The sequence below is a fragment of the Mizuhopecten yessoensis genome, unplaced genomic scaffold, assembly GCF_002113885.1.
Source record: "Mizuhopecten yessoensis strain PY_sf001 unplaced genomic scaffold, ASM211388v2 scaffold10947, whole genome shotgun sequence".
Lineage (NCBI taxonomy): Eukaryota > Metazoa > Mollusca > Bivalvia > Pectinida > Pectinidae > Mizuhopecten > Mizuhopecten yessoensis.
Genome location: NW_018408801.1, coordinates 129378 through 152329, shown reverse-complemented (window position 1 = coordinate 152329; position 22952 = coordinate 129378). Strand labels below are relative to the sequence as shown.

Sequence of the window (22952 nt, the reverse complement as noted above, 5' to 3'; positions counted from 1 at the left end):
ACATGTGCCGGGCACAAACATCAACATGTACATGTTGTAGTAAAACATTACCCAGCACATGTACCGAGCACAAATATTGACCTATACACGTTATAGTAAAACATGTGTAACGAGTACTCGGTACCAGTCGGGAAACAAGCAAGCACATGGGCCTGTATTGATGAAACCATTCTCATACTCAAGCATGTATTCTGTGTTCAAACATTCCTGTAACTCGCTTAAATCAGTACAAAAATCTGGTGTAAACTCTGAAAACAGTATTCTGCTTCAGGTCTCCCAGAATTCTTCCAAATAATTATAAAAATGTGAAATATTAAACATTTATCACCGGATAAGGAAATTGGGCATGAGTACACAATCTAAGTTTGAGTATGAGAACGGTTTCATGAATACCGGCCCATTACCTACCGATCTGTCACTTAACTCGTTACACGTAAATACATTGACATTCACATTTTTAAAAGCCTAGATCAGAATTGCCAAAATGCTTCATAACAGGTGATATATACATGTATAATTAATATAAAATTGGTTAAGTAAAAAATGTAACATATTGTGTACAGAACTGACGAGAAATGTAACAAAGCATTGTTAATACATGTTTATGATACAGTGGAAGAAATATGCATTTCAAATAAAAATTAACCTCGCTAAATAACATAAAATTTAATATTCAAATTAATGTATATGGAAAAGAAATTACATATACAAAGATCATCAGCAATACTTACATCTATGCAACTATTACAACGTATAAAACAAGGTATGATATATTTAGTATTCTGTAACATGCACTTCCAACCTTTAAAATTATAAAACCTTTAAAAATTAATGCCTTTCGGTTAACAAGATGATATAAAAACTCGTTCATGCAGTGATACGATTAATATGTGCATTACCAGTAGCAATTAAAAGGGTTTTTCCCGAAGATTACTATTCTATTGTAGCTTGCTCATAACGGATTTTCGCAACAATGTCTCTTCTCGGCATTACGTGTTTACAATATACAACAAATGACTCTGGTACATGATTTTACTACAAGGACACACTGCTCCTCCGTTGACAAGAAGGCACAGTTGTATAATGTTTGCAGTTTCCATTGACGCAGTTATTTCGTATCAATTTCAACCCAAACGTTACTTTGTATACAAGCTAAAAACTGTAAGGCACATGTTAATTAACACTGCAAAACAAGATACAGGATAAATGAAAATGCATTGCACAGTAAAAACTACTTTGCATACTTAGTAAGTGCATACAATCTCATTGACATCTATGAAGTACTTTCGAAGAAGTATTCCGGTCGAACTTGTGTCAACAGGCAGACGGACAGACACCCGATTCGAGCAGACCATATAACTTGGTATCAGAGCGTATGACAAATATAAACTTGGATAATTTCATACAGCAAACTGTATGATAAATATATATCGTAACGGTTCTTTATCCTTGAAGGATAGTACAGACTATTGACACGTTGACATCATCCTAATGCAGGACACGTATTGTATATCCCCACAAAAACAAGTTCCCAAACGAATGATTCCAGTATCAGGAGTCATTGTTTGAATAAGTGTTTGAACCTGTATTAATGTATGCTAATATTAAATGGTTCAGCAAGTACTCTTATATCCCCAAAGGTGGTAAAATAGTGTCAGTCACTGATGGATAGTTTTAACCAATAGAACCATATCTCTATGACATTATCGTAAGGGACAATTTAAGGAAACAAGATCAGAATACATGTTAATACAGAAAGCAAAGATCCATCCCAGTGACGACGTCGTTACGTTGGTGATACAGAAAATATATATAGGACGGCATATTTATCATCAAAAGTAAGTCCCTGTCTTAAATGTCATAGAGATATAGTTAAATTGATTGAAAGCCGTTAAGCAGTGACTAAAACTATTCCTTTTACCACTATGCGGGGATACCAGATCATTTGCTATATGGAACGGGCTTTTATAGCCAATTCCTCTGCCCAATCCAATTGTTAATTAAACAGTAATATAACTCCGAAATGAAATACCAGATCACTTACTAAAAAAGCTTTTCATTATATGAACGTGTTGCAATTCTGAATCTACTCGATGTAAGCGTTTTTGTAGTAAACTATAAAAATAGTTAAGTTTGAATATAGTTTGCAATCTTCAAGTGTCACGGATACTCAAAAGAAATACTTCACTTGTCAAGTAACACAGAATACATATAGAAATATATCTTACATCGCATTTGGTTCGACTTTCGCTTATTTATACTAAATTTTGCATTTGTCTTCGCACGCAAAAATGTTTACATTTAAAATAACTAGCTTGATTTGTACTATATAATTCAACAATAATACGCGAATACGCCTGCATGTTCGCTTTTTTGCGAAATGCATCTGCATAGTTGGAAAATAACTGGAACCACTTAATTCAGAGATTATCATAGAAGTTTATGGATGATAACAAAGAGGATATTATTTATAAACTTGTCACCATTTTGAAAAAAATTATCTCGAAAACAGCTTATTCCGATGGTTGATGATTTCTGTTTCAATCGATGATACACAAGAGTTGTAAAATGCCTCCCCCGTAAACAAATACATTCAGCTCAATTTGAATGAAAAAGAAGAAATTAGCGCTTAATAGGGAATAACTCTTCCAACGCAGAGGAATTGAACACTACAAAATCTCGACTTCGTGACTAGAAAGCTGCTGCTCGATTTTTTTATGATGATGACACATCTGCTATGTTTTCTGAAGATAAGACTCCGGTGCCCAGCCTTCCTTTCCATCAATGGACACAAGCCACCAACCTGTATCAAGCTGTTGTTTAACAATTATAGAATCACCGGCATAGAATGATATCTCTCCGTCGTTTTCTGCAAAAAAGTCTGCAGTTGCTATAAATTTAACGGTTGCTTGTCCTTTATCTTTGTATGGTTTGGAAACCGGGGGTGGGGGTTTTGCAGACACAATTGGTTTGGGCTTCATTGCGGGCTTTGGAAGGATCTTCTTCTCTGGAACAAATGGCTTGGATGTTCTAAACTGGGGGCCAGTCTGAGCGTGGCCTTTTGGTTTGGGCTTCAGTGGAACTGGGGTGGGTTTTGTAGTATCCGTTTCAAATTTAGATTTCAAAGCAGATGTTGAAACGTTTCCACTGACATCCTCTTTGTCATTTTCATTATGTTTAACGGCAGGTTTCTTTGAAACAGGAGGAGGTTGAGTAGAATTACTTGATTCATCTGATACCATTCCACTAGTTCGGGCTTGAAATTTGGCTGCTAACACGTTTTTAAAATCTGAGGTGCCGTCAGTTTTAACTGGTTCCTTCTTGGGAAGCGCTGGTTTTGATGGTCTTGACGGTGGGGTTGTCTTAGAAGGCAATGCTTTTCCGTTAGGCTTTGGTTGAATGTCTTCTCTTGGAGAAGAACCAGTCTTCACTTTTGGTTTAACCGGTGGCAAAAGTGGTTGCTTTTTAATTGCAGAAGTTGTGTCATTATTATTGTCTTTAGGATTTCGCTCTTCAGTAGCAGCACTTTGTCGTTTTTCAAATTTAGCTTTAAGGACATCTGCCAAGTGTGATGATTCTCCATCACCTTGATTCTGATTCCCACTAAACCTGCGGTTGTTTTTCGGAGGAGTAAACGGCCTGGGATTAACTGCAGTTTTCTCTTTCTCAAATTTAGTCTTCAGGGCCTGTGAAACAGATCCCTTTATATCAGTATCATCGTCCTCTGAAATCACTGATCTCAGAGGTGTATTAGGTTTGTTTGGAGATTTCTTTAACTTGATTGTTTCAGAATCTGCTTTTTTCATTGGTTCAAGATAATCTTCATCATGTTTGGACTTTCTTGCATCTGTTACCTCCTGGTACCAATCATCTTCCTCTGATTCAGACTTGTCTTCTTCATCTGATGGTTCTGGAACCTCATGGTAGACAGTGTCTTCTTCTTCCTCAATGTCGCCCTGGAAATATCAACATTGCTGCATCAGTATATATTAGAGATAAATGAAGTTAACGATGTGTAACAAAATTGGCCGTAAATTTGATAATTAATGATGAAGAATGGAACCATCTTATAACCTGTAAGACAGTGGGTATCAATAGAGAGCAGCACTTTGGTCAAAAGTACTTTGACGTCAAATCTTATGTTTTGGATAACACAGTGCATTAATTGAAGGGGGACTGTGGAATTGTAAATGGTGCTAAAGGGCTATCCATCTAGTGGCGACCAGGTCAGTCATGAATGGCATAGAGATAGGAACGAGAGTGTGAGCTCCCAAAAACAAGTTAGCTTAGAAGTTAGATTAAATTGTTGCACGTGCCTCATTATTTATATATAATATAGATCCTACTTATGAATATTTAATGCTGGAAAGATTGTTAAAAGTACTTCAGGATAATTACATAGGGTTTGGAGTCAAGAGTTAGGAGTGGGAGTGTAGATTCGAGGTTCGAGAATGTGAGCCTCTAGGGAGAGAGGCCAGGGAAGGCCCCGGCCAGAGGGGCCTGGGATGGCCCGGGTACAGCACTATTATTACCCATGTAACATAACAGCATCATTTTGACATTGCGACCTATTTCACAAGAGCTTATAAGAGAAGGAAAAAAATGCTTAATCAAAAATGACTATGTAATGAAGACAAAACAATCTTAACCTCAGCAGACCCTTGGTTCAACCGAAAGAAATTTGACTCCTGGGTTGAGACTTTTGTATATAAGCCACAAACTCATCATAGATGTTATGAGTCTTATGGATATATACCAGTGTCTCCAATTTAATTGAGTGCAGAATTTCTGTATGGAGGAGGCATAAATAAAATCATTTATGATGGAGTTAGGATCTACAATAACTGTTAAACATCTGTGACAAAGGAAGGATAAACAAGATTTGTGATGGAGCAAGAATAAAGATAAATTACATTTGTAATTTCCTCCAAATAAGAGGAGGGGATCCATCCACTAACACCGTTAATCTCTCCGAACCACCATCCACCGTCCGTCTTCTCAGAAATCTGTAAGAAAAAAAAGTTATATATCTACATGTATTACGTTTATGATATATACAATTGTACCAGTGAAGAAAATAGATGTGTAAACATCACAAACCAAACCATGTTATGTCTGAGAACTGTGATATATATGTGTATTCAGAAATAGTTTACACAACAATACTATGTCACATTAGACTCCACACAACTGTAGATTATAATGTAACAGTAATATCTTATATTTACCAAGACTTCCTGGCCCCTATCAAAGCTGATTCCGTCCCCTACTGTATCACTGAAGGTTGCTATCGTTATGTAACGCTGTGATTTAGCCTCCTTTATCGCCACATCAAGTTGGATCTGAATGAAAAGTATTGAATATTTATTTAAGATTATCACAAAAGTAAATCATTAAACCTAAAAATTAAAAACAATCTGCAAAAAATTGTATATGGTCAATGTTCCTTTAATGTAGTGTGTAATGTTTTGGACTTCAGTCAAAAAACACAAACAATGGAACATGTTAACACCCTGTAGGACACAACATACTGATTACATTATCAACACAACCTTTTACTGTTTATTAAAATCAGCCGAATACCACCTTAATGAGTGCTAATTGGAAGCAGGTATTTCTGTTACTAGTATGTCTTTCAGACCAGCAGTGCACTTTTTCTGATACTGTGTCTTCAGATAAACTTGGGGTTTTGACATACTTAATAATAATATTCAAAAGGAAAAGATGACCATGACAACGTCGTGCTGGGTATAACTGCTCTCAATATGTCACTTTGACTAATTCACCTGTTCAAACAATCAAACAATTAAGTGTAATTCGCTATTCCTTACTGATTCAAATCTGATTCTGTGAGTGTAGCACTGCAGGCTGTTCTGCTAGCAAGCTCACTGCACCCCTCTTCATTCAACATTGTGATGTTCGAAACAGAGTTGTCAAGGGTTTGTACATTTTTTAATTTATTCATCTGATGTTTTTTTTCTTTTCTGATGTGCTGGACACACAAATCATAAAAATAGTATGGTAAAACCTAAAGTTAGTCCTTTTGACAGAGATTGCAAAATCTTCTTCAACACTATTACCATTGCCATCATTAGTTGTGAAATAGGCCAGTCAAAGGAACCAAAACATGGAACCAACCACCACAATAAATAGGGTTTGTAGGTTGTGTTACTCTGATGCAATGGAAATGGGCCAATTTTAACAATCCTACTTTATAGGAATCGGGGTCATGGGTAACATTACATGTTGTCTAGCTTTCACTGCTCATGATCAGCAATGTGTGTTGGGCTGCTGAGCTAAAGCAGGTTGGTGAGGAACAATTTGCATACGGGAAAATTTTTCAGCATGCAGGGCGTGGAAAGGAAATTCACCAGAATTTTTTAGTTTTTAAATACATACATTATACCTGCACTTTTGTGTTTTCCACATGTTTTTGACCTGTTGATAAAAACACTACAGTGAAAGCTGAACATGTTCTCTGATATGTGAATGTCTAACCAAAACATTATATCACTATTTTGTTAAAATGAAAATATCACTAGAAACCACCAGATAGCATATAAATGGAGCTACAGTTTGGATACTGAATTGGTGAGAATAAACACAGGAGTTTGTGGAGTTTGTGTCAATAGACGACACAAATTTAGTTCAAAGTAATAAATATATCAGCAAATGTTTGCATTACTTGGTTCAGACTTAATTGATGTAAAGTAGTAGCTGAGAAATCTGGACCACAGTAACTTACATTTTTGATGGAGTTTTGTCGAGGTGGAGGTCGGATGGAGCCCCCTCTCTCCAGACTCCCAGATTTCTGTCTCCGTAACTTCCTACCTCCTGGTCCTAACTTACTCCCAACTCCAGACATGGCCCCAACAGCCTGATCTTCATTCCCTTTCGACATGATGTCACTGATATCGCTAAGCGTGCCCACAACCTGTACTCCAGACTGACGGGCCGTACGCTGTATGTGGGCTTTCTCTGCCTTCATGAGGTATGTGGCTGGGGCCCAACCCTCCTTTCCCATGTACCTGTCAATATAATACAAACAAATGAAAGAGTCAAATGATATTAGGCTTTATGACAGAATATTGAGAAACAACAAGGTAGTGTATTTTGTTAAATAAATCATCAACAAGACTATTAGATGTGTGATATAACCTACTTTTAAACATCATTACTCTGTATGTATGTGAAACGTTACAACCATATGCTTGCTATTTCAAGACAACATTACAGTTTATGAAGTTTATCACTGCGGCTCAATTTTAAGCTTGTCATGTAATTCTGCAGATCATGTTTTTCGCGATCATAATATTGACCTGCAAAAATATCCTCCGTAATAAAAACATCACAGTACATGATCAATGAGAAAATATGCCCACCATAAATATGAACAAGTGATGAAAATGGCTTGCTCATGAACTGAGAATGACAAACATTTCTACATAAAACAAACATCACTAACAAAATATCATTTTGTTCAGACTACATGTCCATTGATAATAACAAGCTTTGTAGCTGGTATTCAAGTTCTTGGTTTGTTCAGAGGAAAATGGTTGCCTCATCTAAAATTTTGAAGAAAGCTTTGACAAAGTAAATACTGTTATATTGGACCTGTGCTTGATTTAATGTGTTTTTTCACAGCAAGTTATTTTTATATCATATTGAAAATCCTGTAAAGGAAATCCCTTGGTGAATTATACCTGACCATCCACCAACCGTCCAGGTTTTTCTCCACCACGTCAACAATAACACCCAGCTCCAGTGCAATCTCATCTTCATTTGTACAAGAGAAAGCCTCCGTCACCATGAACTTCTCCTCTGTAACAGTGACAAGTATATCATAAACATTTCTCTTTATACCCTGGACAGGTGTTTCCGCACTTTTACCAGTATGAGATATTGTTGTCTCACCCTAGGGTTGAGACGGGCTAGGGTGAGACCGGGGTATTCCCTTATTCATAACAATGGTATGACGTCACGTCAACAATACAATGACCTCACATCAACAATCCATCAATGTCACTTAAACCCTGAATTTAGCCTGTAACATCAACATTACAACAAGGCAAGGGTAGACCCAACGCCGTGGTTTTCTAAATGGTGGAATAATTTGGTCCTTTGCTCCTCGTCTGGATAACCGAAAGTATGCAGGGGATTGAGTAAAAGTGAGAACATCATAAAATAGATTCAATCACAACAGGCGAAGGAGCAATAAGTTGTTATTGTAGTTTCGACCGGTTTCGGCCCTACAGTGGGCTTCTTTGGGACAAAATTATAGGATATTTCTACCCCTAAGGTACTAAAAATGTGGACACATACAATTGTTCTACATATATATGGGTTTACCTGTATTTCAAGGTTTAACCCTTAAATGATGACACTCGAAATACTTTGCACGACACATGGGGACAGTGAAATTAGATCCCGTAAATATGTACTGAATACGACACCACGAAATATTGACCCCGAGAATCTAAAGCGCTATACCGTATTTTACTACTGGAATACCATGAATTCAAAACTCAATCCCAAACATTATTCTCTACATACCTTTTGTCACCATATTCAGATATGTATAATGTTATCTAGGAAAACATTTGAAACTGTGACATTGCTGAAACTTGATTGTACAATGGGTAACAATATATGACAGAAAGTCCCAGGTGTACAGTGAAACATGATCTTACTGACACATGACTTTGAAGATATCTTGTGAAGTCTGTCATACTTTCCTGTCTTAAAAGTCTTTAACAGACGCACTCTCTTATCTAAGAAAATATTTCAGGCCCCCTTGATGTCAGTGAAGACAGGTTTCATTGTTCAAGTCTAGCACACCCGTACACCTTACCTTCCCCAGGTAGCAGCCTCTGGGTAGTGTTCTCCTTCAGGCCATCTTTCCTCTTCAGGTAGGTACTGGGGACCCAGCCCTGATGGTCCTCAATGGTCACAAACCACCAACCTATCATCATACGTAATATAATGCAAGTCAAGAGGGGCATACATGTAAACAACCAAGTGTAGAAACTAGTATAATAAACGGGAGAACAGCCAACACTGGTCCAATGTAGGTACTGAGAAGGCATAACTGGCGAAACCTGTCAGCAAGTAATTAAGTATTTTACTAACATGTAATTATTTTGTGAAGCTGGTTAATGTTGAGAACGTTATAAGTAACAAAGGAGTTAAACTCAGTACTATATGTAACCATAAGGAGTGGAAGTTGTCTTCTTTAAAAGTGAGGATAAATCAGAAAGCATTAATGTATATCTTATATGATCAGCTTTTCTGCAAACAGTCCTAAAATTTTCTTCCGCGCAATGAGTTTGCTTTTTAATTAGAAGTTACAGTCAAACCTGTATTAAAAGACAATATTTTGGAAGTCCAAAAACCGATCTCTTAACATAGGTGTCTCTTAATATAGGTGTCTCTTAACATAGGTGTCTCTTAATATCGGTGTCTCTTAACATAGGTGTCTCTTAATATCGGTGTCTCTTAACATAGGTGTCTCTTAACATAGGTGTCTCTTAATATCGGTATAATTCATAGAGAAATCACTACAACGGGGAACATTCCTTAAGTGGTCTCTTAACACATGTGGTCTCTCATGAGTAGAAGTGGTGGCATGAGCAGGTTTGACTGTAACTGTTATCTAATGCTGATACATTTAATGTTAATTTTATGACCTTGTTACAACTATCCCACTATGTAATCACCTGTGTTATCTTTGCAGGTATGACCTTGATAACTCTCCATGGTCTTAAAGACTTTATCTGACCTTGACCTGACTTACCACTTTCGCTTTTCTCCACGACCTCCACCACCATGCCAGCCTTTAGGTTGAGGTCCCATTTGTCCTCCTTACTGTAATCTCCAATCACCACATATTCCTCCGCAAGCTTTGGGCCGGAGATCTTCTCTATGTTCCGATTCTTTGTCTTCATCCTGAGTCCAAAGAAATTCAGATAAAGTATGTCCATTCTCAAGTTATACACCTTCATCTATGTATCTACATATTAACCCTTTCAACCCTATGTAACTCAGAAGACTCTACCATGTATTGATGTGGAGGAGTCCATTACAGTCTACAATAGTGAAAGGGTTAAGTGTTTATTTCTTATTTCCAATCTTCATTAATCAAAATTTCTGTAGTTATAACTGTCCAGGGGCATTTACAAAAAATAGCAATTACCCTGGTACACCTTTAATTTGCTCAAAACTGTTATTGTTTTCTGAAACTGCTGTATTTGACCAAATCTATCTGAAAACACTTTTTGCTGATTCTATAACTAATTCTTGGCCTTTCATATCCATGCCAGCAAGCCAGCTTACGGCTCGGTCCTACTTAAAGCGTTTCATTTCAGATGTTTTATTTCCTGTCCACCAAAAACCTGTTAGTTTTCAGGACATACAATGTATATGACCCATCCTAAATTGAACAGGAAAATTACACAGAAATTGAAATAATAACAAGCCGTAGCTACCAGAGAGATAATATTTGTCAGATGTGATTAAATCGATAAAGCATAAAACAAAATTAAAAACCGGTATCATTGTAAAAAAAAACTCACCCGTAACACTTTGATATACAATGCAACAGATAAAATTAATTAATTTATAATTTAAAATACCAAGTTTAGAATTAATATTAATGTATACAGATTAAAACATATGGAAAAGGTATTTGTGGCCTAAAATCTTTGTATGATTTAATATCTGAAATAGATTTTTTTAGACTTCCTTATATGCAAATTTATGTAAAGCAAGAAACATAACTCTGTATTCTGTGTTCAATCACAAAAATGTCATTCAAAATGATTTAAAATAGAAATGTTACATACATGCTCTGAGTGTAGCGATATCCAAATTGTTTGATAAAAGAATCCATAGTTTTTTGTTCATAATGTTTCTATCTAAATCTCTGTAGGATACTCCTAGACACCTACTGCGTTTTTTCATTTGCTGGAACAATGTCCTCAGGTCCCACTTCAAAGAAATCCAAAACGTCCTCACCACGGGAGATTTTGGCAGGCAGTGTAATTAGAGCCTAAAACAGATATACCCAAAACACCTGGAATGCTGGCAGTATTCAACTGTAGTTCTTAACAAAAATGTCATATATGAGATATTTTACATTCTAATTTTAATTTCTGGCAGAGGAAGTTCAAAATACCTCTTGGTAACTATACCTGAGAACTAATGACAGGTTTATTTTTAAACTGTATTTATAAAATGACTGGTACATCTTTTTGTAAAGTAAATCTGGCTATCGGTAAATCAGATCTATACAAATGCATGCAGTTGCTATAATATAAAGTTACAATCTACAAATTTTACTTAATGACAAATTTCCTGTTCATTATACCAAGAAATAATGCTTCAATGAATAAGGAAGTCATTGACTCAAATATCCCTTATAGATATAAAAGAGGAAACACATTTCAAGTTTCAAGTGTGAAACAAGAGTTAGAAAACATTAGGCAGAAGCACACAATACAGTGTAGAAACCTAAGCAAGCTAATCTACTTCCTTGTGTATAAAGTTTACTATTCAAACACATACATACAACTTGCCCAATGTCCAAATACACATAAACAATCTTACTGATATCCAGATACATACATTCAGTCTGATTGATGACAAAAAATATACTCAAACTGAATCATGTTCAAATACACATTAGACAGCTTGATTGATGTCCAAGCACACATTCTTCATTCTTCATCTTCATCTTATTAACTTCCTCAGTCGATACCAACGATTACGGAAGTTTTCAATTTGAATGAGGTCTAAAAACACACATACAACTAAAGTGATGTCTAAACACACACACACAAACTGTCTGCTGTCCAAATACACACATACAAACTGTCTGCTGTCAAATACACAAATACCGGTACAACTAAAATGATGTCAAAATATACATATACTTCAAAAAACACACATACAACTTGAATGAAGTCGAAAAATCACACAGTTAAACTATGTGCAAAAACACATATATAACTTGAATGATGTCCAAATACACACATACAATCTGAATGATGTCCAAATACACACATACAATCTGAATGATGTTAAAATACACACATAATACTTAATAAGTGATGTCCAAATACACACAAACAACCTGACATGTGTCCAAATACACACAAACAAACTGAATGATGTCCAAATACACACAAACAACCTGAATGATGTCCAAATACACACAAACAACGGTCAACCTGATATATGTCCAAATACACACAAACAACCTGACATATGTCCAAATACACACAAAAAACCTTTCAAATTTTCAAATACACCCCATACAACTAAAATGTTGTCAAAATATACACACATACAACTAAAATGTTATCAAAATATACACACATACAACTAAGATGTTGTCAAAATATACACACATACAACTAAAAGGATGTCAAAATACACACATACAACTAAAATAATGTCGAAATACACACATACAACTAAAATAATGTCGAAATACACACATACTACTAAAAGGATGTCAAAATACACACATACAACTAAAATAATGTTGAAATACACACATACAACTAAAAGGATGTCAAAATACACACATACAACTAAAAGGATGTCAAAATACACACTTACAACTAAAACCATGTCCAGAACCTCATATACAACCTTACTGATGTCTAAACACACAAGTCATACAACATGTCTGATGTCTTAATACACATAAACAATTTAGCTAATGTCCAAATACACAGATGCAATCCATTTGATTTCAAAACACACACATACAATCTGAATGATGTCTAAATACACGTACACACATACAACCCACTTAACCTCCAAATACACACATACAAACTGACTGATGTCCAAATGCATTGATTTAAACCTTATTGTACCTTGCAGTAATCATTAATAGGCTGAAGTCTCTTCAAGGCAACATCCCGAATATGGCTCCTCCCAAAGTAGATCTTCCCTGTGTTTGCATTAAAAGGTCAATATAGCAGTAAGGCAATACTAGTACTAATAACAATAATATAACACTTCCGTAATTTCTGACTCACTATTTCCTTTCTACTTATGATTTGTACACTTTGAGTCATCAACGATTGTTTGAAATGTACAGTTACTCGTGCATTTTAAAACATAATAACACATGTAGATAAAAATATTATTACAATGACCTTTATAATATAGATGACCTATTTAATTTTACATCATGATCACCATATATTGCCTTCCATTAAGTCTTCATGATCAATATAATTTACACGGACCTGTGATATAGATAACTTATCACATTGTAAACTGTAATCATTATAGGTATATGACCTCCAACTAGGTCTTCTATGACCTTTACATTAGATTGACAGACCTAACTAATTTACATCATACAAAATTGCATTACAGCTATGACCTTTAATAAGGTGTTCAATGACCTTCACATTAGATTGATCAAATTATTTTACATCGTGCATGATTATATTAGAGATATGGCCTTGAATTAGGTCTTCAATGACCTTTTCATTGATCCTGAATGAGGTCTTTAGTAATTTAACATCTTCATTAATTTATAAGATAGATGAAATATTTCCTTTGTCATAATTATAGATACATCTGTGACCTTTCTTCATGTTTTCAATGACCTCTACACTGATCTATAATATAGATGACCTATTTAATTGTAAACTATTATCATTACAGCTATGACCTCTAATTAGGTATTCAATGAACTGTACATGAGATCTATAAGATAGACCATATATTTCCCTTGTGATCATTTACAGATACATGGTCAACCTTTCATCATAACTTCAATGACCTTTACACACAAAAAGAATCTCTGATGATCTCAGGTACATAGTGACTTTAACACTAAAATGATCTCTAAGTATCTTTAAATAACTACCTGTAAAAGACCTCTGGTCAACTGGTCATCTCTTGTACATGTATTGGCATTTACTTAGAAATGACCTCTTGTAACCTCTACATTATTTATACACAGAAATTACCCCAGGTCATCTCTACAAAATGACCATCACACAAGACTTGAGATTTCTTAGTATGCATGTGAATAAGCTTTCCTTTTATCTTGCATGAAATTAATTAACCCCAGTGACCTCCAGCTGTCCTTACACCCTATAAGCTATATTTAGAACATAACTTATTCCTTAGGTACTGATTTGTTTGTTTGGTTGATTAAGTCTTAGCAGCTAATTATAAACAGGGCAAAAGGATAGAAATAAGTAAACATAAGTGTCTGTCAGGTGAAGAATCTGGAAGCTAATAAGCTGTAGTAAAAGGATCAAAAAGGAAAAGATAAAGACTTCAAGTATCCCGGTAACTTAATTAGTCTCTTTAGTGTTTCCTAAGCAGATATAGAGCATAGAAAAACATGAGGCCCATAGGGCCTACAAATCACTCACCTTACCAGAATATTACCTGTTGTAACACATTTATTTGACACATGTGGCCTTTCATATATTGTATATATACATATCTATATCAACTGCAAGGTAATCCAATGTTTTCAAAATTTACTAGCCCATTTAACCAGCAAGCTGCATGTCCTTTATTATGATCCTAGATATTTTGGTTCTAAAGAAGAAGTTATTTGAAACCTTTTTACATGTTTTACCCTGTAACAGTGATGTTTCTGCAAATACAATCACAGGCCAAATTTCATTAACCCAATGCATGCATCTTGGTTTATTTGCAGTATTTGGTACCAAAATGTGTACCTAGTTTATTAGCAATAACATACTTCTACATATCACTTCTCTAGGCCTCATATATTTGTCATCATAAGAAGTTATAACACATTGGATCCCTGTGACCTTAAAGGTGGGTTGAAGTAATTTATTTTCCAAAACTTGATTATTGTGCAAACTACAGGCCAACCAGACTACAGGGAAGGTACTTGTAGTACCACGATTGATTGATTGATGAGGCTTTACATCCTTTTCGTGGAATTTATATCCCCCGCTTTCAGGACATATTGTAGGTAAACATCATTGAGGTTAGGTTTAAACATGTGAATATCGTGCTGCTGAGACATGATGTATAGCTTGAAACTTGAAGAAAAAAAACCCTTATCTAATATTTGCTAGAGTTATTTAAAGCGGAAACTGTAGATAATGACTCTGCCAAATGGAGTCCAATTAAAGAAGTTGTCAAACTTGGCCGAGTCCTTAACGCGTTAAACCCTGTTACTAAGTTTGAAGACAATCGGATACTATTTGCGAGAGTTAATGAACAGAAACAGAAGATAATAATGTTTTTCGTCATTTAAGGGGCCATAACTCCGTCAAATGGGGTCTGCTGAAAATGGTCATCAAACTTGGCTGAGCCCTTAAGACATTTAACCCTGGTACAAAGTTTGAAGAAAATTGGTTTACATTTGTTGTTGTTATTGCACCAAATGGGGTCCGCTGAAAGTGGTCATCGAACTTAGCCGAGCCCTTAATTAAGGCATTTAACAAAATCTTGTCAAATACCTACACCACAGGGAGTTGAGTTTTTAACTCTTGTCCAGTACATAACATATCCAGTATATACACTAGTGTGTTTGTGTGTGTGGAGTGGGGGGTATCCCAAACCTTGTCCTGTGTCCCGTACACTACACAAGGGGGAAGACAGGATTATATAAATAAAGACCAGAACTCTTGTTTTAGACAAGTTACAGTGCATGTTACTACACAACGGAAAACATCTCATACCTGTTTTAAATGTATTATGATAAGATCAGGTTCCATAGCCCTTGTATACAGTACATACTAACTGAGATAAACATGTAATAACCCTAAACCCCTGTATACAGGTAATAGCCCTTGTATACAGTACATACAAACCGAGATAAACAGGTAATAACCCTAAACCCCTGTATACAGGTAATAACCCTGATGTACAGAAAATAACCCTTATATACAGGTAATAATCCCAATATACAGGTAATAACATCTGCATACAAGTAATAACTCCTGAATAAAGGTATATGTAATAACCCTTAGCTTGGATACAGGTAAATAACCTGGAATACAGGTATTATGATATATAAATAAACCCTGTTGACCAGTAATAACCCTTCAATACAGGTAATAATCCCTGTATTTAGTAATACACCGATGTGCAGATAATTACCCCAATATTACAGGTAATAACCTCTGTATACAGGTAATAACCTTGATTTATAGGTAAGTATTCCGGAGCATACAGTGTAAAGATGATGAGCGGATACAAACATATGTCTAGTACGTATATATGTACATTAATTTGCAGATTTTTTTTGTGTGAAATTTGGTGACATCCAAATCAGCAGCAAATGAATGCTAGCCTTGACCTTGTTATAGCTACGGTATATGTTGAACACTTACATTGTACGTGTACAGTTCCAGGTACAAATCATGTTCTTACAACTTTACATATATGTATAGAATAAAAATCTGCATTTCATATTAATACCATAGAATACTGTATATCATTGAAAAACCATTCTTTTATTTACATAAGCATATTCCTGTATATATCAATATGATACTATTCTTATTAACATTTGTAACACTGATTGTGATATTCATGCCAATTATTATGACTCACTCACAAAAAGCTACTATAAATAATGTGAAAAACATACACGTACATGTAACTTCCTCAAAAATACATTATCAACCATAAGTTAGCTTCAAAGTGTACTCGACCTATGTCACAACAGATATCCATTACAATTTTTTTAATTTGTCCTTTTTTTTCCTCAAAGCATTTATCTGTGATATCTTTCATACTTGGCAAGCTTATAGAAGTACTCAGTCTAACCTACCTGGCAAAAATGGTATAATCCTTTTCATAGGATCAAGCAGGCCTGCCTCCAAGGGAAACTTGTCCAGTAGTTCATTCTGTTAAATTGAAGAAAGTAAGATGTTTGTGATTGCAGGGTTGGTAAGAATCACCTCTGACGGTAACACCATGTGACGTTAGATACGACCAGACCACAGGACTTCCTCAAGGACTTATGTCAACAGGGGGAAGCAAAGATACACTTATGTGTTTACTCTAAAAGCAATAACAGGTTATGTATGGTACAAAATACAAAACCACTATTGTTATTTCTCTTAGGATATACCGTAAACATTTTACCATACATATTATAACTGCTGAGAAAAGATAAAATAACATAAGTGTGAATGATAGATGTGAATCCTTACCAATTAAAACAGTGCATAACCTTTGGAATACTAGATCACATGATTAAAAAGAATTTGGAAAAGGCCCAAGTTTCAGAACTTTATTCAAATCCTTCCCATCCCATTTGCTTTCAGGTCTAAAATTGGAATAAATCCAAATCTCTCATTTTTAACGAAAACAAGAGCAGGATCGATATCCTGCTTTTATGATATGTGAATCTTCATATAACAGTGACATATAGAACATTTTGTAACACTGGGTTACTGTGGGGCTTGTTTAAGGCATACAAAAATAAAATGTAAGCTTCAAAGAACCATAACTCTAGTAAAAGTTGACATAGGATCCTGTTCTTATGATATATGCAAAGACACATAAAACAAAAAAATGGCAACATTGCACTCACAAGAAAAATCTTAACAATCAAAGGATAATAACTCTGGTAAATTTTTTTTGCATGATCATGTTTTCAAGCAATGTGAAACATGAAATATCTGTAACACATAGGTCTGTAAACTATGGGACTATATATCGTGGCATTAACAAGAAAGAATTACAAAGTTTTAAAGGGCCATAACTCTTGCAAAAAGTGGAGCAGGATTCTGTTTTTACGATATGCAAATCTTCATGTGATTCCCCTAACACATACACATTTTGAAGCAGTTCTGTCTCGGTTGAAAACTGTAAGACAAGTTGCACTCACAGGAAAGTGTTGAGGGATGGACCTCTGGCATGATAGCATAACATGCTCCATTTTGTGGGTGTATAAAAAATCCCTTTCTGCAAATGAAGGCAATTAAAGCTTGCACACACACACACACACACACACACACACACACACACACACACACACACACACACCTATGGATCAGCCACTAGGAAAAGTGTGTCTGATCATGATCTTTTAGATAACATGAAAAATTATTTATGGCATATCTTACAATACACGCATTGCATAATCATTAGTAATAAGTACTAGTGCTTTTTGCTCATTATTCAGGGCCAGCTGCACCAGCCCCCATTAACAGGCTCTTTCAGCAGGGAATTTTCACCTTAATTATTTAGGATATAAATTATAACAAAACAAATTTTAAATTCAGCAGTGCTCATCAAATAAAGATATAGAATAAAATTTGCATTTTTTTTTTTTTGATGCATCACAGCCGTAAACCAGCAGTTAAAATAGTGCATTACATCTAGTATTTACCTTTATGTCTGTTTCCTCATAAGGTACATTAACATCATTAACTGATTACAAATCCATTTTAAAATAATATTACTGCAATGCTTTCTAGTCAAACATGTGAATAATACATTACTTTATTTTGGTTTTCCATCTGACATATATAACCCTAATTACATTTGATAATTTCATTGTTAACTTACAATTACATCTGGTTAATCTGGTTAATGAAGATAAGATACCTTACTATTCTTAATGTAATTATACTTGCACAGAGATTTGATTCCTATTTTTACTGAAAATCCATTTCTGCTTAAAATCTCCAGTATCAATTCTAATGTACATGCCACATGCCATGCTATTTATCATGCCCCTTCTCCACCTCACCCCCTCCCCTTAACATGCAATACTATTTGTTTGTTCAGAAATCATTTAGCAGATATCTTTTATGAGTAATAGTATCAGTCTTGATTAATTATATATGCATAATGATTTGATTACAAATTGTTAAGTTATTGAAGTAATTTTAAATTATTATAACTAAAATGTTAATTAAACTAGTAATGGGAGATAGCTCTAGCATAAATTCATGGTAGCGTACATGTACATCCTTAAGTGGGCCAGAGCTTGAATCAGCGCTTATATTAAATGACATGGTTTTTCTGTGGCATGAAGCAAACAAGATAAATTCCACTATTTAGAACTCAAGATTCTTCATTGAATGATGTCTGTCTCTTCAAGGATTTCTCTCTATAACACGCAGGTGAAAGGTTGGCAAGACACTAAGTGTGCTACTTTAGGAAGTATTCAGTAAATAAATAGGAACCAGTATTTTATGTTGCTTCAGGAATGGATGTAATTTAATAAAGAAGAACTAATAAACAAGAATATTTAATCAACCCTACACAGATACATTTATACAGGTAACCTGAACTTGTCCCTGCCATGTATATATGCCTGTAGGGGAACTGACTGTTTGGACAGCATTGATACACATTAATCTGTGTGATAACCCACAGGTATGCTGACCACCATCTAAATTAATATGGGGATATAGCATATACGGTAATACATTGACCAGGAAACTTTAAAACCTAAGTTCACAATTTACTAGACCTGTGACGAGATGTCTTCATAATCAAAATTACAATAATGTCAAACTTACCGTATCTAGTGCACTTATCTAATTGATTACAGGTGTTACAAATTAATAAGTTCACTTACCTGGAAATCAAAGAACCGGCTGTACCTCCTGTACAGGCATGTGATAGTGTGATCTGACCAGGTAACGTTGACGATGTATACCTGTCAAATAGGTAAGCACAAAGCTATGTAACAGGTGATGGATCTTACAGGGAACCTATCAGCACATACAGGTGTGATTAATTAGTCTGGTCCTACTACATTACAACAACTCTCATTTTAATCATATTCGCATACTATTTTCTATTTGTAAAATGGCAATGTATATAGTGTCTTATAGTATCTATTACCAGTTCTTGATATGACAATATGACGGTAAAAGAAAGTAACTCTCTCACTTTTATTTAGCTGTACATGTATGTTTTATGTCTGAAGAAAAACTCTTTATCAATGACATTAGTTATAAATCATATCATTTATATTCCTACTGACTTAATTTCATACAGACAACATAATTTGATGGTCATTGATGAGAAAAATACATATCATACAGAAGACACAATGTGAGGATTTGTAGAGCTGTATATTACACTGATATACAGTACAGTGTGATAGTCGGTTAATCACACCAGCTGTGTCTATTCTCATGAACGTTCTAGAGTAGCCTTAATTTGTTTACATTTCTGCTGACTGGTGATTCATCTTTCCTTTTCCACTTGAAAATGTGTTTATTACATGTACAATATGTGTAAGCTAAAATTATGTGGTCATATATGTTACATGCAGATTCAGTTAAGATAAGTACATGTACACTGAACTACTTTTGAATGCAAAAAGTTCAAAAACTAATAGAAAACAATACAAAGTCCATGGACCTTAAATTAACTCTGAAACTTATTGAGGTTAAGAATCCCTTCATCTGTAATTAGGAATTAGGATTTCAAAGATTTACCTATATTTCCTTTAAGTGGGCCTCCCCCTCTGCCCTAATGGGAACCACACCTGTTTTTATAACCTTGGGTCCCCTAATAGCCTTCAGATAATTCACACCGATTCGGTTGGATCCTTTTACAAGTACATATCTTTTTGTATGTCAGGAGTAGGAATACTAGATTTAACTTGAAGCATGGGCTTTACGAATGCCCTTGCTCACAGCATTTCTACAAAGTCTAAGATATGCTGGGAAAATCTGTATTACACAGTATTTAAGGAATTGCGGTCAAGGTCAAATATAGGTCACAGTGACCTTATTTAGGATGCGACATACATCCTTACCATGATATATCATGTACCATCATGTGAAACAGCAGCAACGATATTCTCCGGAAACCATTAAATTAGTACTGGAGTTCAAGGTCGAATTGAGGTCACAGTGACCTGGTTTTATGATGTTACACATGTACACTGCCTCCCATGATGTATACCTATATATACAAAGTTTGATGCCCATTCTTGAAACAGTGTCTGAAATATAATCTAGAAACGATTATTTTAGTACTTATAAGTTTAGATCAGTCAAACATCCAATTGAGGTCATAATGACCTGGTTTTAAGATGTGACACACCATCTTCCAATAATACATATGTTCCTTCAGTATATATACATGTACGTTTGATGCCCATTCATGACACAGTGGCAGAGATATGCTCCAAAAACCATTATTTCAGAACTTGAAGTAAGGTCAGAGGTGAAATAGAGGTCACAGTGACCTGAATTTAGAATGTGACATATCACCTTCCACAATATAACTATGAACAAAGTCTGATGCCGATTTGTGGCACAACAGCTAACATGATAAGACACAGTTTGCTCTGGAAACAAGCAAGAAGGTGGGGTGGGGGTGGGGGGGTATAATTAAAATGTATCTATGTTTCATTTATTTGGCCTCGGTCTTCTGCCTCTAGATAATGAACAACACCCTCTATTAATAAAATGTTGAGTTGTACATCTTTAATGTAAAGATCACTTATATTACTTAAATAATTTATAAAAGTAAAGGTATTTAATGAACAAACCTAACATTAAACATTAATGTGTAAAAACAAAACCTTTGTAAAATACATCACCTTCATAACCATAAATATAGTAATACATTATATAGTATCGACCGATCCCTTTTTCGAGGCAAATAACTACGTATGTATGATTACAATACAGTTGTATACAACACTATACAACTAGATATATACCTACACATTTATACAAATACTATCCTGTTGATTATTGAATCTTTACATAATATTTAATACACACTTTTCAGTATACAGTCTGTCCTATTTGAAAATAATGGCTATAGGTCAAAATGACATCTCATAATCTGTAATCTACCTGCAGCAGGTGTTGTAGACCAATCTTATACTATAAACAATGCATGTAAAGTTGGTAATTAGTTCTAATGTCAACAACGGTCGTTCCCGTCAACTTACATAGTGTTTACTTGGTATTCGTCTCTTCTCCACGTCTGGAACCGATACTTCGGTTATCCATCGACTTTCCTTCCTCTGCATTTTACTTTTTAAGATTCAAATAACCTAAACATGATGTTGATACACCTTTTCATCAATTTACAACCATTTCCGCATAAGTTCATGACCCCAATAATGGTAGGTATATTCTGAGTCATAGGAAAGCTTCTTACGACGTATTAGAAAGAGTTGTCTCGCTTCTCCCAACATTCACAAGAATGCGTGACGGACACTATTGCATGACAAAAAGTCATTGTCATTTACATATGACTCAGCCGATACTATATAGTTGCTGGAAACACTCGCACTCTTTTTTTCACCACAATTAATCTGGTTCATTATCGTAGTAAAATCACGGAATTAGATTTTTGAATCCACGTTTAGTAAAATTTTATCATACCCAGTGATAAAAAATCTATCTGATACCAGAGACGTATACTACATACTACAAGCAAAATGTGTTTTAATTTGATAACCATAAAAATGGCATGAAAAAATATTTACTGAGTCCAGCAAAAGCATGCCCGCTACATTTTTTATCCGTGAATATACACTGACTGTACCACGTGACTGTACATAGTGATTACATAAACAGACTAAAATAATCACATCCTATTATTAAATTGTTTCTCTCCTTTAAACATATAAGTAGACCTTATATCTTATTACTTTCAACCATGTATAGACTAGCAATCTAATAAATTACAAGGAAATAGTTATAGAGTTGTGATTTTATCCATTCCGAGACATGTATGTACGTCTATAATCAATTCCGTTTAAAATTATAATGCTCTTTTAGACCATGCCACTGACGATTACAAATATAGCAACATTAATATTGGCTCCTCCGTTCTAGCAGCCAGACATGGACGTAGTATTGGTATATACGTCTCTAGTTCTAGAAAGACGCTTATTGAAAGGCGGCAGATATATATGTGACCAGGACTCGCTAGAGAATGTCTTGTATACGGAAACGGATCAGTATAAGTTACATGTA

The 22952-nt window shown here is 35.0% G+C and overlaps 1 protein-coding gene across 4 annotated transcripts; it reads right to left on the bottom strand.

The window, feature by feature from the left end:
• Positions 1–809: 809 nt before the first annotated feature.
• On the bottom strand, positions 810–22103 carry LOC110463944 (SH3 and PX domain-containing protein 2A-like). 4 transcript variants are annotated; one of them, XM_021518903.1, is made up of 12 exons: positions 21917–22103; positions 19571–19651; positions 16802–16877; positions 12885–12961; positions 10947–11047; positions 9794–9945; positions 8852–8962; positions 7704–7821; positions 6746–7028; positions 5229–5342; positions 4914–5006; positions 810–3956 (listed from the first exon to the last, which is right to left on the bottom strand). In XM_021518903.1, exons 1-12 carry the CDS (start codon positions 21995–21997, stop codon positions 2736–2738), a joined length of 2508 nt encoding a protein of 835 aa, XP_021374578.1. In that variant the 5' UTR covers positions 21998–22103; the 3' UTR covers positions 810–2735. The 4 variants fall into 4 exon arrangements, with proteins under 4 accessions (XP_021374578.1, XP_021374579.1, XP_021374580.1 ...); XM_021518904.1 differs by lacking the exons at positions 19571–19651; positions 21917–22103 and adding an exon at positions 17187–17205; XM_021518905.1 differs by lacking the exons at positions 12885–12961; positions 19571–19651; positions 21917–22103 and having other exon boundaries at positions 16802–17008.
• Between the last annotated feature and the right edge of the window lie 849 nt (positions 22104–22952).

What these genes read in the sequence shown, in the direction of transcription:
- LOC110463944 (XM_021518903.1), bottom strand. Translation starts at nt 21,997, where the DNA reads ATGCAGAGGAAGGAAAGTCGATGGATAACCGAAGTATCGGTTCCAGAC. An exon ending in GATTATACCATTTTTGCCAG is followed by an intron (nt 12,962 to 16,801) that starts GTAGGTTAGACT and finishes ATGCAAACACAG; the next exon opens with GGAAGATCTACTTTGGGAGG. An exon ending in GAGGCTGCTACCTGGGGAAG is followed by an intron (nt 7,822 to 8,851) that starts GTAAGGTGTACG and finishes TCACTGTTACAG; the next exon opens with AGGAGAAGTTCATGGTGACG.